The 19,180-nt window shown below is 39.0% G+C and overlaps 2 protein-coding genes and 1 pseudogene across 2 annotated transcripts; all 3 read right to left on the bottom strand.

Moving 5' to 3' along the window:
• Positions 1-168: 168 nt before the first annotated feature.
• LOC126803804 (endoglucanase 1-like) lies at positions 169-5,491 on the bottom strand (annotated as a pseudogene).
• A 4,763-nt stretch (positions 5,492-10,254) lies between these two features.
• LOC126803803 (endoglucanase 17-like) lies at positions 10,255-11,916 on the bottom strand. Its single transcript, XM_050531539.1, has 3 exons — positions 11,860-11,916; positions 10,833-11,011; positions 10,255-10,528 (listed from the first exon to the last, which is right to left on the bottom strand). The coding sequence occupies exons 1-3, from the start codon at positions 11,914-11,916 to the stop codon at positions 10,255-10,257; spliced, it is 510 nt and encodes a 169-aa protein (XP_050387496.1).
• Positions 11,917-14,904: 2,988 nt separating this feature from the next.
• On the bottom strand, positions 14,905-17,656 carry LOC126803200 (endoglucanase 4-like). The gene is made up of 7 exons (XM_050530963.1): positions 17,453-17,656; positions 16,399-16,806; positions 16,125-16,217; positions 15,791-15,994; positions 15,573-15,681; positions 15,322-15,485; positions 14,905-15,228 (listed from the first exon to the last, which is right to left on the bottom strand). Exons 1-7 carry the CDS (start codon positions 17,654-17,656, stop codon positions 14,905-14,907), a joined length of 1,506 nt encoding a protein of 501 aa, XP_050386920.1.
• Between the last annotated feature and the right edge of the window lie 1,524 nt (positions 17,657-19,180).

Here is a 19,180-nt window from a genome sequence, read left to right as displayed (position 1 = left end):
TTCCTCTGAGAGTACGTACTGTGTGACTGAAAAAAAAAACTCTTTACTAAAACTTGCATAATAAATAAGTCGTCAAAGAACAAAAATATCGAAGATTTTAGGAAAGGATGTTTTGAAGTAAGCCAAAACACCTACAAAAGGTGCATTGATGTATGTAGTTGGCTCCGATTATGGAACATCAAATCGAGAATCTTGAAATGTATCATCCTCAGCTGGTCCTTCAACAATCAGCAAGTTTGGATTTGGAGTCTGAGCTTTGAAATACATGTCTCCTTCATGATACTCCATATGTTGCGGGTACTGATCAAACGAAGGCATCACCCGAACCACGGTGATGTATTTTCTGGGGAAATCTTGTACCATATCCCACTATGTATGACATGCATTCTTTTAGTATTGCTTCCCAGTATGTAATCAACCTGAACATACCAGAATTTTAGCCATATTTACTAAAAAGTACTACTACGTAGGAACTAAACTGGCTTAGTGCAATTTACCTGTCCTTTGGCGACAAGTGTGATCACCATTGGGGTCACCTACTACATCAACAACGAAATCACTAATACTCGTGCATTTTAGCAAATAATCAGTCCCCCATGTAATGGCTTCCAAGGCATGCGGAAGTTCTGATCCCATTGAACTTCCAAATTCTATCACACTCCATGGCAACACTGTTGTGGTGAAAGCCATGGGAAAGTTAAATTTCACATTGTCACCAGCATGATAGTAATCCCCTGTCAGATCCCTCTTGGATTACAAATATTACAGAACTAGTTAAGACAGAGAACTGACAACCAATATCAAATGCAACAGAGAACTGCTAGAAAATATGGAGTTGAAGATTATTTGACATGACAAATAGTCCTAACAAAGTTCCAATAATCCATGGTCCTGTTGTTAATAGGTCCTCTGTCTTAATTTCTGGCTCCAGCAAATCTTAACAGGTGATGCTTATTTCCTTTTTGCTGAAAATGTTACAATTATAGATTGGAACGCAAATCTTAATACATTTGATCCAATATATATATATAGTAGTACTTCTCCTTCAATTTAGTTCCAAAATGTGTAAAACTACAAGTTATGTAGACCTTTAAAGAAAGCCAGAACACCAACAAATGGGGCATTGTTGTATGTAACAGGCTCCGATTGTCCAGGATCATATCGAGAATCTTCGAATGTATCATTCTCGGCTGGTCCCCCGACGACGGCTCCTATTAGCAAGTTTTGGTTTGGAGCTTCGCTTTTGAAATACTGATCGCCGTCATGGCACTTCATGTGCTGTGGATGCTTATCCACGGAAGGTACCACAGAAGCACGATGATGTATTCGAATTCTTTGAGGAAACTTTGTTCCATATCCCACCATGTAAGACATCCTCAATTGGTTGCTTCCCAGTATATAATCAACTATCAACCTGCATGAATCATGATTCAGTTTCAGTCACTAAAATGAATGTAGTTTTCCATATAATGCATGCATACCTGTTTTCTTGTGAAGTGTACTATTGCAGATATTGGATGTGTGTGTGAATTGAAGAAGCAATTGGCCACTTTGATTGACATGTTGGTCTCTTTGTTTGATGTTTATGATTGTCTTTCTCCTGATGCATGCTTAGTATCATTTGTTGACAATCTTGCTTGAAGCATGCTGCTCTTTGAATTGGAGTGATGTTTCTTTCATTTCATACTTTAGTTGTTAAGATCGGATTTATCCCTCAATTGGTTCAAATCCTCTCTCTAGTTTGTGTATATATTCACCCTCTTGTATTGTGTAAACAACATGAAGTATATTAGAGAAAATTCATCTAAACTTCTATTTCTTGTTCATTCATTTGTTTGTCATAATTTCAACATGGTATCAGAGCAGGTTTCATGACCTCTCTCTTTTACACTACATCTTGGATTAGAGAAGATTTTCTCATAGGGACCTGTTTATGCAATCTTGCTTCCGCAAAATTTCATCTTCATCTTCCTTCTCCATTAATTCATAATGGTTGGAGGAAGTAACTCTATCTCCATCTATCTCACTCATTCCAGATAAGAAGTAGATTCAAATTGGAGTCATTATCTGATTTCTTCTTCTTTCATTTTGAAGAGAAATCAAGTTCGTAGTCATACCTCAATCATTCCTCATTTCTTTCCGATTCACTTGGGTCATTTCCCAATTATTATTTTCTCTTTGGTCAGTGAATATGTTTGATTCTGACCCCTCCTATTTCATTGCCAATGAGGCTCGGCTAATGTCCTCCTTTGCGCTAACTCAGTTTGATCACCTTTAATTTTAAGCTTGGTTATGCGGTTTCCCTCGATCCAGCTTGAGGGGAAGAATTAGAGCATTAAGGTGTTTATGAGTTGCATGGTTATGTAGGGGATGCAAGCAGTGCTGCATACCCTACACAGAAACAAAGTTGCTGGCTCTTTTGTCATTATGATTTCTTCATCCTTCTCGATACCTCAAATTATTTCCAATAAGGAGTAGATCCAAGTCGGTCTCATTATCTTATTTCTTCTTCTATCATTAGGAGAGAAATCTGTTGGGGTTCTTCCATATAAGACTCCTCATTTGTTCATTGTCATTTCATGATTTCTATCCCATTCCATTTTGGAGAAGAGATCGGTTTAGAGTTCATAACTCCTCATTTCATTTCTCCTTAGCCAATTTATTATTTCTTCTTTCATTTTGAAGAGATTTATTGTCCATGGCCAAGATCTGATTTCTTCATCTTTCATTTGGAGGAGAGATCTGTTTAGAGATTTTGTTTTAATCTCATCATTTTCGATGTTGGACTATCAAAGTGTTTTTTATATATATGTTGGTTCCAATCAGATTTTTCCCCTTCTAGTAAGAAGGTCGGGGTCATATTCCGATTTGGCTCAAGGGGGAGCAATTTTGAGCAATCAACCATTTGAGCAAGCAATTGTTCTATTTTTCTGGAATGACCTTACTGAACTAAAACTGAAACTGAGATTGACTCCGATCTCCGAATCTAGTTATGTAAAAAGGTACATAAACTAGACACATAGAGCTTTCCCGGCATATGTGGCTCAGGTCTCAGGTTGTCAGAGCAGAAAATGGGAGCCATCTAAAGTGAACGGACAGAGCTGCCAGAATTTGTTTCACTTATCCCCATCCATCATCTCATTCATAACTTCTTTAGCCATATTTGGAGATTGTTGGTCAAGCTCGGCTGTTGTTTTCCTTTCAGCCTTCACTTGTGGGGGAGTATTGAAGATATTTCATGTGTGTGTGAATTGAAGAAGCAATTTGCTACTTTGGTTGACATGTTGACCTCTTTGTTTGACGTTTATGGCTGTCTTTTCTCTTGATGCATGCTTAAGATCATTTATTGACAATCTTGCTTGAAGCATGTTGCTCCATGAATTGGAGTGATTTTTATTTTATTTTTCTTTCCTTTCATACTTTAGTTGTTAAGATCGGATTTGTCCCTCAACTAGTTCAAATTCTCTCTCTGATTTGTGTATATATACACCCTTTTGTATTGTGTAAACAACATGAAGTATATTAGAGAAAATTCATTTCAACTTCTCTTTTTTGTTCCTTCATTTGTTTGTCATAATTTTCAACATGTACCAAATGAGCTAGACCAAGAACAACATTATTGCCACTGTTTACTGTTCTGCTGGCACCTTTGAGGTATTGAGCATAAACTAAAAGAAGAAATGATAAGAATGTCGCTTGTTGCAGGTTGCACGATCCAGCTTTGAATAAGAGTCCACCTTACATACATAGTAATTGATACAATCAGCCAATCGAGTATGATATATATATATATATATATATATATATAAGAAGGATCACAAACGGACGTCCGCAAACTCAAAAAAGTGTGGACATTTCAGCTATTTCGACAATCACGTGCTGGCGACGGAGCTTCTGGTGGTGTACGGAGTCCAAGCCTCTACTTGGAGCTTCTTCTTGCCGGTGGAGTCGCTGCCGACTGGTTTTTGTTCTATTCTGATGAACCAGCAGTTTCAGGTGAGACTCCTGCCCAGAAACTTCAAACATGCTCTCCTTGGGCCTTCATCTTCATGGTAACGATGTCTAGGATGCATATGCAATTGCTCCGGAAATAGAAACGTCGTCGTCGGCATGTGATCGTAGAAAAAGTTGAAACGTCTGCACTTTAGGAGAGTTGCGACGTTCGTCTTGGATCGGGCCTCTATTTATATGTCGTCAAAATGCATCAAGTTAAACACTATGAAAAAGTATCAACCTGGTGAAAACGTGACTGATTTGGGAGCGGATGATTCAGGCAGAATGGAGCATAAAGCTGGTCGGCTTGGGGACGAAGGGATTGGAATTCGTTGGATCATTCATTACCCACTGCAAATTCATGAGAAAAGTTCAGGTGATGAGCATAAAAAGGTTTCAGTCCACTTTGTTAGGACATAACATAATAAACTATAGGTTTTAGAAAAAATAAAAATCACTGACTTGAGAAACAATAATGTATATTGATGCCGGCATGCTTGCTATCCCAGCCGAATTCAATGCTGTCACCACCAACAAATGGAACAGGGAAACCGTTAATATTTCTCACTACTGTATTGGACGACTCCAGATAGTGTATGTCGTCTTTGACATATTTTCCATACTTTGGTGCTTTTGTTGCCTTGTATAGCCATGAAGCTCCCCAGATCAATTCATCCTGCAATCAACACAAAACGTAACATAAATTTGTATGCTTTCCTGACCACTTTATGTATGATTGAGCTCGGGAATACAGAATTAAATTCCCCCCGGAATAGGGTGATGCATGACTGATCTTCAAGCAAAATTTATGTCCAACATACACAAAACCAGACTATGGATGGTGTTTTATGATCAGTACAAAGATCAACACAAAAAATATCAGCAGAAAGTTCACCGGGAAAGATTAGTTATACCATGTATCCACTAAAATTGCAGTAGAATGGGCAGGCTCCGTAGCCTATACTAGTGTTCAGTGGTTCTTGGGGTGTCCATTGTTAGCATGAATGACGGAGGAAATCACGGGCGTGATTCAAGAAGCAAATTAAGGAGTGATTTATGGTTAATTATACTCTTGTTAGATTATATATATAATGATTATGTGTATGAAGTAAAAACAAAAATCTATATACATTTTAACTTGGCATCAGAGCCAATTTTTTGGAGCCTCTGTTTATTCTGGATTTGTGTTTTTTGCCGTGGAACTGCGTTTTTGCCGTGGAATGGCTGCTCGTCCTTCTTGCAGTTGCTACTCCTCCGCCCACGACGACGCCTTGCTGCGTGGCAGCCGCGTCCCCCACCGTGGAAGCACGGACTTGGCCGTAAAAGAGTATTGGAGAAGCGACGATGACGAGGACGCCTCTTACGACTCCTTGAGCCGCAGCAGTAGCTCAACGACGAGGACCTCGTCCGCCATCGCAGCCCTCGTCCTTCGCCGCTGCCCTCTGATGTCTCCTCTGCTCTCCAGTGGTCCCTCTTCCCGGATCACTTGCGCCGTCATGCTCTCCTCAACTCCGGTGTCACTTTTGCACTCTGACGCCCCCTCCGACGATGCCCACTCCTCTCTGGCCGTTTTTCAGCTCTTTCGGCGAATTTCCGCCCTGACCCATATTCGACCTGATCCGGCCCAGCCCAAATTCGACCCGACCCGGTCCTGCCCGAATTATGTGGTCTTGGTTGTCGGTGTTGGTTCACCGACAGTGCAGGTGCACCTAAGACAGGTTCAAATCCGTTTTTTTCTTTTGTGTTTTCATTGCATCAATCCTGATTTTTTTGATTTTCAATGGGTTCTGGAGACGACACAGAGAGTTCTTAGATCAATAACTTTCCGCAATTTGAAGTATGTGTCAAGAGTTCTGAAAGTGGTTCTTTTGGGGGTGCCAAACTCAATGGGACCAATTTCCGTAAATGGAAGAGAATTATGGCCGCTCATCTTCGAGGCATGCACAAGGTGGGGCATGTAACCGGAGTAACTACGGCTCCTAGTGAAGATGATATTGTTGCATACACTAAGTGGGACGACGATGATGGTCTTGTCATGTTAGTCTTGTGGAAAACTATGAATGACGAGATCGTTGATTTGGTGGAGACATGTACCATTGCGCAGGCAATATGGAAAACACTTGAAGGCTTATATACTAATTACTCTGATTTCATACAAGTTCATGAGTTAATGTGCACAGTTTTGGCGTTGCAACATGATGGGCAACCGGTGGCGCAATATTTCACCAAACTGAAAAATATTTGGGCTGAGATTGATATGAAACGTCGTTGCATGATCAAGAATCCGGAGGATATTGTTTGGTACCAAAAAGAGAAGGAGCTTGAGCAAGTTCACCATTTCTTGAAAGATCTTGATGCAAAGCATAACAGTGCGAAAAAAGAATTGCTCAGAAATATCGAAACTCCTAGCCTAATCACCGCTTTCACATATATCCGTAAGGATGAGTCTCAGCACGAGAGTCTTCATCAGGCACAAGTTGTAGTTTCCAGCCTTACTGTTCATGCTAGATCTCCAGTACCATCCCTTCCGCAAGCAACTTCGGCTCCAATTCATCAGCAAGGCCCACCACCAGGCTTCGGGAATCAACCCCGCCCTCATTGCTCTTATTATCATGATACTAACCATCTTTGTGCGACCTGTTGGAAGTTGTATCCATACCTTAGGCCTAAGAGGTCTAATTATCATCCCAATGTGAAAGCAGCTATTTAATTCATCCAAGAACCAGATATCTATGGTGTGGTTGGACATGATCATCATACAGCAGGAGGAGCAACACCTACCTCATCCATAACTGGTCGTAGTAAAATTGGTATGGCTTTAAATATTTCTAACTTTGTTGGTTTTGATACATGGATTATTGATTCTGGTGCGTCTGATCATATGACTTATGACAAATCTTATTTTACCATATTGTCTCCTCCACCAGTTTTCTATGTTACTAATGCTAATGGTCAGGACTTCCCCGTGTTAGGAAAATGATCAGTTCATATTACTCCCACAATAGAGCTTCACAATGTGCTGTATGTACCTGCTTTATCTCATCATTTGATATCTGTCCCATAATTGAACACTGACGCTAAGTGTTATGTGACATTTTGTCCTATGTATGTGATATTTCAGGATCTTCTCACCGGGGAGTTAATTGGTCGGGGGTATCTGAGGGGCATGTTGTTTCATCTGGATCAGACATATGCGGGGGAGAAACCAGGGACACAGTCTCGGACCGCTTTAATCTCCACTTCTAACAAGCTAAGTGAAGTTTGGTTATGACATCGTCGCTTAGGGCATCCATCTTTTAGTGTTATGAAAAAATCCAAGCCTACTTTGTTTATTAGTGTGGATGAGTCTTCTTTACGTTGTGAGACATTTGTTTTGGGCAAGAGTCATCGATCTACTTATTCCCCTAGTACTTCTAATAAAAGTATTATTCCTTTTGAATTAATTAATTCTGATGTTTGGGGACCCTCCAAAGAGTATTGTGTTCGGAATGCGGTATTATATGTCTTTTATTGATGATTTCACACGCCTTTTATGGATTATTCTTCTTAAAACCAAATATGAGGTTTTTTCGGCTTTTCAAGCCTTCTATACTACTGTCTAAATACAATATAATGCCACAATTAGAGTTCTTCGTTTTGATAATGGGGGAGGTGGGAGAATATGTGAATCATGTCTTTCAGGAGTTCTTTAACACACAGAATTGTTCATCAAACAACATGTCCTTACACACCTGAGCAGAATGACATTTCTGAAAGGAAAAATCGTCATTTACTTGATATTGTTCGGTGTATTCTTTTTAGTGCACATATGCCTAAATACCTTTAGGATGATGCTGTCATAACTTCCGCCCACCTCATTAATCGTCTTTCATCTCGTGTCCTTCAGGGAAAAGTTCCATATGAGGTGCTTGCATCTCATGTCTCATTACCATTTTTTCATAATCTTCTTGCCCGTGTTTTCGGTTGTGTTGCTTTTGTCCATCTTCCACAACATCAGATGTCTAAGTTGGATGTCCGGGCAGTTAAATGTGTGTTTGTTGGATATGGAGGACATCAGAAAGGGTACCGGTGCTATCATCCACCTACCAGGAAGTACTATATCACTATGGATGTTACTTTTTTTTAGGACATGAGCTATTTTACCTCTTTTGATACTGCTCTTCATGGAGAGAATTCATATTTTGAAGAGCTGTATCATGGAGAGGGGGACACAAGTGAGCTAGTACATATGGTGTCACGTTACGTTGATATTACCAATGTGTCAGCTACACAGGCACCACCGGATGATTCCGGTGTAATCACTCCGGAGATTCAGGTACTAGAAGATGACCACACAACTGCCCCTCATGTCTCCCGTACTATTGTTTATCCACCTGACCAATGCTCTCCTGGTACAGAAGATCACTCATCTGAGGTTAGTCATTCTATTGAGACTAATACTAGTGAGGCTAATAGTAGACAATATGTCTTGCCAAAAAGGTCTACTCGGGGTCAGCTAACAAAAAAATATGAACCTACCCTTCAGGCTAAAGCTAAGTACCATGTGGCAAATATCTACTAAAAGATTGTCTAAGTCATATGAGTCATTTGTGAATCAAATATCTAATGTATCAGTAACTAACAAAGTCCATGATGCATTGAGAGATCCAAAATGGATGAAAACAATGGAGGAAGAGATGGAAGCATTACAAAAGAACAATACTTGGGAGTTTGTGTCTCCACCACATGGCAAGAAGGTTGTGGGATGTCGTTGGGTGTTTACAGTGAAACATAATCCAGATGGGTCAGTGAGCCGGTATATAAAGCACGCCTAGTAGCAAAAGGGTTCACTCAGACATATGACATAGACTATGATGAGACATTTGTACTTGTTGCAAAGATAAACATTATTCGGGTATTACTCTCTTTTGTTGCTAGCTTAAACTGGCCACTTAGACAGTTTGATGTTAAGAATGCATTCATACATGGAGAACTAACAGAGAAAGTGTACATGGAACTTCCGCCTGGATATGTGGCCGCTTCTCCAAGTAACTTTGTATGCAGATTGAGAAAGTCTTTGTATGGTCTTAAACAGTCACCTCGTGCTTGGTTTGAAATATTCTCACAATTCATGAGGAAAATTGGCTACAAACAGAGTAATTCAGACCACACGTTATTTCTCAAATATCAACAAGGGAAGGTAACAGCTCTAATTATATATGTTGATGATATGATAGTTACTGGGAATGATACTGTTGAGGTGAATAGATTACAGAAACAACTAGCCACAGAGTTTGAGATGAAGGACCTAGGTACACTCAAGTACTTCTTGGGCATTGAGGTAGCCCGGGGAAGTGATGGTATCTATCTGTGTCAGAGGAAGTACATCTTTGATCTACTAACAGAGACAAGTATGTTGGATTGCACTCCCGTTGATACTCCTATTTAGTAGAACCATCGATTAGCAGAGTATCCAGATCAAGTGCCTACTGAAAAACCTCGTTATCAGATGCTAGTTGGACGCCTAATTTATTTATCACATACCAGACCAGATGTTGCATATGCAGTAAGTGTAGTGAGTCAGTTCATGCATAATCCCAGTGTGGACCACATAGATGATGTTGTAAGGATTTTGAGGTACTTGAAGTCAGCTCCAGGGAGAGGAGTAATGTTCTCTAATCACAATAATATCCTTAAGGTTTGTGGCTTCACAGATGCAAACTGGACTGAAAATATTACAGATCAGAGATCTACATCAGGGTACTTTATCTTTGTTTGGGGTAATCTTGTTACATGGAAGAGTAAGAAACAAAAAGTGGTAGCTCGATCTAGTGTTGAAGCAGAGTACAGAGGTATGGCTCAAGAAGTGTACGAATTGTTATGGCTTAGAAATTTGCTACAAGATTTGGATATTAAGCTTAAGTGTGTTATGCAGCTGTACTGTGACAACAAGGTAGCTATTGATATTTCACAAAATCTTGTGTAACATGATCGTACAAAACATGTGGAGGTTGATCGTCAATTTATAAAGGAGAAGCTAGACGCGAAAAACATTAGTTTTTCTTTTGTTCCTACAAAAGAGCAACTTGGCGATATGCTCACAAAAGAAGTGTCTAAGAATGTCTTTTATGACTCACTTAACAAGTTGGGAATGGTTGATGTGTATGCGCCAACTTGAGGGGGAGTGTTAGCGTGAATGACGGAGGAAATCACGGGTGTGATTCAAGTATCAATGAGTGATTTATGGTTAGTAATACTCTTGTTAGATTATATATAGAACGATTACGTGTACGAAGTAAAAACTAACAATCTATATACATTGGGGTCGCCTACTACGCCAATCACTGAACCAGGTTCATTTGTGGCTTTAAGCAAATAATCAGTTGCCCATCTTATAGCTTCCAAAGCATGTTGAAGTTCAGATCCCATCAAATTTCCAAACTCTAGAACGCTCCACGACAACATTGTTGTCGTGAAGGCCATGGGAAAGTTGAACTTCACATTGTCACCTGCATCATAGTAACCCCCAACAAGATCGTCTGAGGGTGTAATACGCCTGTCATTAATACATGTCCTAGACAATCCATTGGTTTTTAAATATATATTTCTTGATGAAAAATAGAGCAGTGATAGCTAGATTGGAAAATAGAGATAATTCGAACCACTTCTCCAATTAATATTAATTTACTAAATAAACAGCGTTGTGGTTCGAGACTTTGCTCACAAGTATATATCTCGTTAGTGTTTGAAAAAATTGCGGGCAAAAAGTGCAAAATGTTGCACGCAAATCATATGACTAATAAGAAATTCACAAGCCTGAAAGAAAAATAGTGTGAGGGAGACTTACACCAAAATCAGACCCATCCTTCAGGGCTGAATCTTTCCTCCAAGTCATTCTTTGCGAAGGTGGTAAGTTTCCAGTTCTCTGGCCTTCGAAAAACAATATGCACTTGAACAAAGCATCAGTGTAGTTGTGTGACAAACCAAACTTTCTGTTGTGAGCATTCCTATTATTAACAGGACCCCTGGAAGGGTATTCCTGCACATGATTTCACTCATCATCACTACTTATCAGTAAAATCTCAAGAAAATAGGCTATCTCAATTGGTCTATATAATAACAGGATTTATAGGACAGCCTTGATATGTTTGTCTTTGTTCATGTGTAGCACTGCATTCTCACTACTTGCCTGTGCAAAGTTGGCTTAATAAATATATGAAATTAAAAATATGCTGGCAGAAAAAATCATCAGTGACTTTCCTTACTCTTGTGTGGTATTATAACCCTAATTAATAGATGTGTTGAAGCATAATAGTGTGCTCATCCAAACATAGTTTGAATAAGTCAAATCTGTTTAGTATTTGACTGTGGTGATAAGGTTATAGATTGTGTAGGACTTGTGGCTTACTATCTGTTGTAGACATCCCCTATATATATGTAATGACCCGATTTTTTTGGAGTCAAGTAATTTGAAATTTTAGAAATTTTTATAGTTTGTAAAATTTATTAAACGACATTTGGTTGCCTTGCGATGTTGTAATTCGAAAACGGAAACATTATCGGAACTTTTATTTAGTAAAACGTTACGTTTCCGCGACGTGAGAATCGACTTTTACTCCGTCGCTCGTTTGTGAAAACTTCCTTCACGAAAGTTGTAGAAGTCGTTGATACGAGTTCGTGGACATGTCACACGTTCTAATCAGACGTCGTACGTGAAAGTTATTAACGACGGAAGTTAATTTCCGATTTTGGAAGAGGGTATAAAAGGAAATTTTTAAGAGTAGGGTTTCCATTTTCGGAAACCCTTTCTCTCTCAACTCACCCCGCCTCCCTCTCTCTCTTTCTCTCTCTCTCACCCCGAGCTTCCCCTCCCTCGGCAAATCTCACCTCCGATCTCCCTCCTCCAGGCGACGTGGCCCTCACCGCCGGCTCCAAGGTCCTCATCAGCTCGACACTACTTCCCTCCGAGCAAGGCACGACCTCCTGCGCCGCCGTGAAGCCACGCCGAAATTCACAAGAACCGAACACAGTCGGTCCGAACTCTTCGACGAGCTCTGGTGATCCCAAATCGTGAAATAGGTAAGGGTTTGGTTAATTCGATTGTTGATTTGCTTGTTGGTGGAATTGTGGTTGTTTTGGAGTGGTTTTGAGGTAGATCGGAGGAGGAATCAATGGAGGAGTTACCGTCACCTTAGGCGGCGCATGTGGGTGCGTGGAGGAGGTAGGAGGCGGCAAGAGGCCGTGGAGGAGAAGAGGAAGGAAAATGAGAGGTTTTGGGGCGGCGGTGGCGTGCTTTGCGCTGGTTTTAGAATCGGCGCGTGGGTCCCACGCGCTGCCACAGTGAGTGGCGCTTGAGCGCCACGCGCGGTCGCCGGAGGTGACACGTGTACCCCACGCGCCGCCACGTGCGGCGGCGCGTGAACAGTGAATTCAAACAGTAATTTTGTAAAAAAATATTTTTACATACGGTAAATGTAAAAGTGATTTACGTACGGTAATTGTAAATGTACATTACGTACAATAAATGTAAAAGTAATTTCGAAAGGGTAAATTGTAATTATTATTTACTGAGACAGTATTTACGATTGAATAATATGCATACGTACAGAAATACTTAAACAATATGTACTCGTACAGAAATACGTAGTTAATATGTATTTGTATAGTAATACATAAAATAGTAAATATGTGAATAGTAACTATGTGAACAGTGATTTCGTAAACACCAGACATTGCTGAACAGTAAAATACTATTACTGTTTCGGCATTTAAGGTTTTACGTAACGATTCTAAATTCACTTTTTATCTTTTCAAGGTGATCGATACTTCAAGTAAAGGGTTCACATTTAGAATCGTGGGAATTTCGCTCGGGATTATAAGGTGAGTAAAATCTCACAATGACGAATCTACCCTTGCGGAGATTCAGGAATATGCTAAAGTTTAAAGAATTAACTATGATATGTATTTGATATAATGGATTATATATGTGTATAAATGGTAAATAAATACATATATATAGTTTGCTATATTATATACTATCGTAATTTCCGTTGTGAATAAGTTCATTTGGTGTTGAGATTTATATACTGAGCATGTTGATTCGATTTGTACAATATAATGTGATGATTATTGTATGTGGTTTTAACATGGAGTTTGTTAAAACGTTTTTGTCTTCGGACGTGTTTTGTTCTTCGGACGTGTTTTCTGTCTTCGGACTTGTTGGCATGTCAGAACCTAGCCTTTGGCCGGGCGAAAGTTACTATACAGTTAGAGCTCTAGTCTGTCTGCCGGGGTTCTGCATAAGAGGTAACAGATGTGTTATCGGCTTATGAGTACCCATATATTTTGATATTGGGTAACAGGTGGTTGTCTAATGTCGGCGGCGTATTACATGAGGAGTAACAGAGGTGTACCAGCGCTCATGAGTACCCGTATTATAAATGCATTTAGGTAAACAGAGGGGTTGCCCAACTTCTCATGAGCATATATATTTTCACATTATTAGACAACCAGATGGGCCGTCTAATGAGTCATGAGTGCATTTATAATTGATGTTTTGTGGATTTTTCGTATATGTTTTTATACGAGTTGTATTTGTTGTTTTACTCATACGAGCTGCAAAGCTTACCGGGTTTGTGTTTACAATCCCAGTGCACCTATTCGATGGTGTAGGGGATAATTCCGCATGTGCGGATTAGCGGAAATCGACAGACCACTCTGAGGACTCGAAGTTGTTTTTATCCTATCTTGTGGTGAGGATTTGTGTGGATTTATGTGAGGATTTGTGTGGAATTATGTGAGGTTTTGTGAGGATTTTTACATATCCATTTGATATAATGTCGAATTATAAATTTGGTTTGTAATAATCGATTGGACTGAGTTGTATTTTGAACTCAGAAATGATCCGCTGTGACCTTAAAATGATTTCGATTTTATTGAAATTGTTTTAGAGTTTATCATAACTACAAAATTTGAGTTTCATACTCGAAATTTTGGAGTCGTGACAATATAAAGGGTTATTAATTAATGAAATTGATAGATCTTTCAACGTATTCACCCCTCTCACACTTTCTTGTTTTCACTTTTAAAAGATGTACATTCTTAGGAAATTAAAATGGCTTAAGAAGTTAGTATTCTTCTTCTTTTGGTGATTTACCACATAAGGGAATCACATCTTGGACTTGGCTGGCACTTTCTTGGTCTCTTATTCAAAACTGTGAATAACCGGCCAAATTGTATCTACCACCAATTATTTATGTTCATTTTCTTTCCTCTTGTAGTCATAAATTTCCTTTAAATTCGTTATGTCAAAAGTATAAAGGTTTTTCTAATTTTGTTCATATGCTTACTCAGTAGTTTGAACTTTGATTTTAGGGGTCAAATCAAATTCATTTCTTATCACGTACCCGTTTCCTTTCAGGTTATATGAGTTAGGGTTTTATGTGGCATGGGTTTTTTCTTGCTACGAAATTAAAGCACCATGTGTTTGAACTTTGAAGTTGAATGGCTAATTTTTAAAAGCCATAGTTGATTCATGCTCGGAGGAAGAGAAAGGATTCAGTCATTCAGATGATTGAAAAAAAAAACGTATTGCGTAGGGACGTCATAATGCACACTTTACATTGGCCGAATTCAAAATACATAAATTTATATAGAAGAATTAAGTTTGACATTCAGGGAGCTGAATGTTTTCGTGACAAATCATGTGCTAAACCATGCAAATTAAGCTTAATTGATTTCTATATGCTCAAACTTTAGTCATGCGACTCATGCCTCATCATATATGGAGAGAAGAGGTCGATCGCGAGAACTTTTTGTATAAGATTAATGCATGGCATGTATTAATACAACTTCATAACTTTGATTAATTATTTACAAAATCTATGATGAAAGATCTAATTAATCTAAAAGAAGCCAGGTAGCTTATTAAGATCATGGATGCGATTTGAAGTAAGCCAAGACGCCTACAAATGGTGCATTGATGTATGTGGTTGGTTCAGAGTGCACAAAATCCACTCGAGAATCTGTATATGAATCTTTTATATCTGGTCCTCCAACAACAGCCCCAGTTAGCAGATTAGGGTTGGCATTACTGTTGTCGAAGTAAACGCTTCCGTCTTTGCAACCAATCTGTTGAGGGTGTTGCCCCATCGACGGTATCGATGACCCCCGATGATGAATTCTCTGGGGAAACTTATTGCCATACCCGACCATATATGACATGTTCAAAGGGTTATTTCCTAGTATGTAATCCACCTGCATAAATCAGTCGGTCCAGAACTCAAGTTCTTCAATTAGCTAGTACAAATTACCGTATATTCACAATGTAAGGAATTAATAGTCTAGTACCTGGCCTTTTGCAACTTGAACAAGTCTAGCTGGAGTGGCAACAACATTGTTACAGCGAACTACTCGATTGGCTTTCTTCAGATAGTGAGAATAAACAACTAAGAGAAATGATAGAGTTGTTGCATGCTGCATATTACTTCCTCCAGGTTTAAACAAAAGCCCACCTATATGTTCAACGCGCATGTTAATAAATGAATTAATTAGTAATTTAGATCACTGATATTACCACAGATATCATTTTGGATAACTACCTGGAGAGTATGAGACGGACAGAGTTGGCGATTCGGGTAATAAACTGCATATGAACTTGTCGGAATTGATAACGAAAGAACTGGAACCTATATCGATGTTAGACAACAACTGCATATAGAAACAAGAGCATAGCCTGCTGTTGTTAGCTGAACAGTTATGGGTTTAGAGTTCATATACATACAAATTGAAGCATGATCTATCGATATGCTGTATATACCTTTGAAGCGAGTACATTGATGCCAGCGTGCTTTGAATCCCATCCAAATTCGGCAAAGCTTCCACCTACAGAAGAGTATGGAAGACCATTTATATTTCTCATGACAGATTTTTGCAGCTTGTTTACATTTTCCAAGACATATTTCGAGTATGTAGGAATCTTAGTTGCCTTGAACAACCACGCTGCTCCCCAAATCAGTTCATCCTACATACAATTAAAAAATTGTCTCAAGAAAATAAAGATAGATCAAATAATTAATGATGCAAATATGCAACATTGGTCGCCCATATTTGTATTCTTTACTAAGTACGCAGTGTACATACTACATACTGACCTCATAGCCGCTAAAATCACAATAAAAAGGACAAACCCACGGTCCAAGTGCATCATTATAGGATCCTCGGTAATTTTCTGCAAACTCAAACACCTAGCCCATGCACAAAGTCAGTTTAGTACATAAATCAATGAAGTTTGATATTCATATACGTACTTAGCAAGGCCAACTTCCTGTTGTAGATGTTTGCCATGTTTTGTTTTCAAAACTAGCATGACAACATTTCACGAATAAATATATTATAACTTAAAATTCTCATTTGTGAGTTACATACCATTCGAGCCCTTTTGAGAAGCCTTGCAGAGTATTGTAAATCAACATGCTTAAAAACTATGGAAGAGGCTGCTAGAGCGGCTGCAATCTCTGCCGAGACTTCAGAACCCGGGAACTGTTTGCTCACTGCATAGGGGTTTCTTGGGGTGTCCATATCCTCAGGCCTTTCCCAACAATTGTGGTCGTCGTAAGGTTCACCAACTTGAGCAAACACAAAGCCAGGAATGCTTGTGGCCTTGAGGAAGTAGTCAGTTCCCCATCGAATGGCATCAAGTGCACGGGGTAGGTCTGCACCCATCTCCTTCCCGAACTCTAACACGCTCCATGACAGCATTGTTGTTGAGAATGCCATCGGAAAGCTGAACTTCACATTGTCGCCAGCATCGTAGTAACCCCCAACCAAATCAACCTGATTATCATGTGTATCATGTAAACAATACGTTAAAACTCTGATCAATTTCAAATTGGCATGTTTAATTGATGGTCCATCCTTAATTTGTACATCATAACAATACTTTTTTTTTGGTTAATCATAACAATACATTAATATAGGAGCAATTGATGGTCCATCCTTAATTTGTACATCATAACAATTTACTAAGAACCCCCCTATTATATACTAGTCAAACATGTTTTACGAGCAATTGTGCGCAGTGTATCAATATTTGTACGTAAAATTGAGAAATGAGAAGCAATCAAAGTACTTCTATCCCAAAGGTAGCTAGGTCACATTTTTCAATTGCTGACCGATAACAGAAAACTATAAAGTATGAAGAGTTGACCATTTCTAAAAATTACACAACTTGCTGAATTTCTCATCCGGTGAATGTAACACTACTCGAAAACTTGTAGGTTGGTTGCTTATCATGATAATGGAGTAAGGAATTTCAAAGCACCATACTTAGAGGAAATAGTGATATATGGGGACAAAATTGAAGAATGAAAAAGACTAATATGCTAGAGGTTGGTCGAGATAATCAAAGCAAAGACTAATGCATACAACTAAATTACTTGAAGTAATGGAGAAATGAAGGGATATATGATTGGAGACTCACACCAATCTGAAGTCCATCATGAAGTGCAGAATCTTTCCTCCAGGTCATTCTCTGACGAGAGGGAAGTTTCCCTGACCTCTGGCCCTCGAAGAACAATATGCTCTTCGTCAATGCATCCCCATAGTCCTGCGAAGCCTTCACAACCATCACCGCCATCATCGCCGCCAATAAAACCACCAACATCAGCCTCCCAAATAAACTCATTCTCAATATGTATCTGTTTATTCTGTGAAACCCTTCTACTGTAAGTGTATAATTAGTTCTTGTACCTGTACTCCACGGCCATGAGCAGTCGGCATATATAATAAGTAGGAAGATTATGGCCTAAAATATCGACCAAACTAATTCAATGAATGATGAAAAGGAATGGCAATCGTACGGATGGATATATGTCCGCCGCTCACTTAGAGTTGAAGAATGAATTCAGTGAGAACCCATAAAAGAGAGAGAGAGAGAGAGAGAGCAAGAGAGAGCTGGAGTATAGCAACACTTCCGGAGCCTCCGTTTAAGGTGGTGAATGAATCAGGGGCACCTTTAGTGGGCTTGGATAGTTAGTTTCGGTGTATTTGGGAATTTGAAAAGAGACTGCTCCAATTGTGGTAAAGCAAAAGTCGATCTTATTCTTAAGTCTTAACTCTTAAGTCCCAAAGTTACGTACCCATCATAATATACCGATATGGACTATAACTAAAAGCTCCAACTTATTTGACTATTTGAATCCACGATACAATATTTTCATTAAACACGTATGAAACGTACCGTGTAGAGAATGTATGAGAGAACATTTACATTCGTGCTTCTTCCATGGTCACTCAATTTAGTCATTTCGGTTTCTCAAAACACCATTACGGATAACCAATTAATTTCATAGAAGACCGTTTAATGTACGTTCACTAAGTGTCTAAGTTGTAATTTAAGAACGTCAGACCAAGAACTATATTAAGAAGAAAGGAAAATATTACTATTGTAACAAAAAAGAATAGTACGCACTATACTGATCAGAGGAATTTTCCAGTTTCCGGGTCTGGATCGTGATGAAGCTTGAATAAAGGTGAAGTGATGAATTTTTTTTTTTTTTTGAGGTGAAGGAGGTCAGGAATGAAGTGATGAACTTTACAAAGTTAGAAGCACCTTTCCTTGAGGTGGAATGTTAATGTCACAGCCGCCCCACAATATAACTTTACAAATTACACCCGAGAATGGACATCGTAATTAGACTAATTGAACAGATAAAAAACAATTCAGGCCCAGTTTATATCCGCATAATTGGCCTGTCTCTAATCATCACATCTTGATAGATCCGATCATTCGGACTTTCAAGTACCAATCATGGTTGTGCGTCAACAAGAATGCACATCATATGCCGTTGTTACTGCTACATTTTCTTACTGGTAAATGAGCTTAATCCTCAATCATATAAAGTCGTAATTTCCATCCATTACCGTAAAAAAAAAAAAAAACCTTTCGCACATATTTATTAATGTAAGTTTTTAAAACGCAATTTAACCCATAAATTCTTATATGCACTACGTCCAACTACATCATGCATCTGTATTAAAATTAATAGTAATCATCTATCTTTAGTCATGTATTTACATATCATGTACCAAAACATACTCTTTAAAGTTAACAGGCAGTAGAAAGACACGAGATTAGGCACACGCTTGAATTGGATGCGATGTTTCTTTGCTTGATTGGCCAAGTGGCCGGGGAGAGAATAATCTTAGA

This window comes from Argentina anserina, chromosome 7, assembly GCF_933775445.1.
Source record: "Argentina anserina chromosome 7, drPotAnse1.1, whole genome shotgun sequence".
In the NCBI taxonomy this organism is placed as follows: domain Eukaryota; kingdom Viridiplantae; phylum Streptophyta; class Magnoliopsida; order Rosales; family Rosaceae; genus Argentina; species Argentina anserina.
Note: the sequence above shows the minus strand (reverse complement) of the source record. Positions and strands in the feature narration are given on the sequence as shown.

Bases quoted from the DNA above. Each gene is read 5' to 3' on its own strand.
- LOC126803803 (XM_050531539.1), bottom strand. From the start codon at position 11,916: ATGAGGACCTTGGAGCCGGCGGTGAGGGCCACGTCGCCTGGAGGAGGG. The intron at 11,012-11,859 runs GTGAGATTTGCC...AATCATGTGCAG, and splicing joins CTGGAGGAGGGAGATCGGAG to GAATACCCTTCCAGGGGTCC. The intron at 10,529-10,832 runs GTCTGATTTTGG...TATTAATGACAG, and splicing joins GATTCAGCCCTGAAGGATGG to GCGTATTACACCCTCAGACG.
- LOC126803200 (XM_050530963.1), bottom strand. From the start codon at position 17,656: ATGAGTTTATTTGGGAGGCTGATGTTGGTGGTTTTATTGGCGGCGATG. The intron at 15,682-15,790 runs GTATATACAGCA...TTCTATATGCAG, and splicing joins TCAATGTACTCGCTTCAAAG to TTGTTGTCTAACATCGATAT. The intron at 15,229-15,321 runs GTACTAGACTAT...TGATTTATGCAG, and splicing joins TTCAAGTTGCAAAAGGCCAG to GTGGATTACATACTAGGAAA.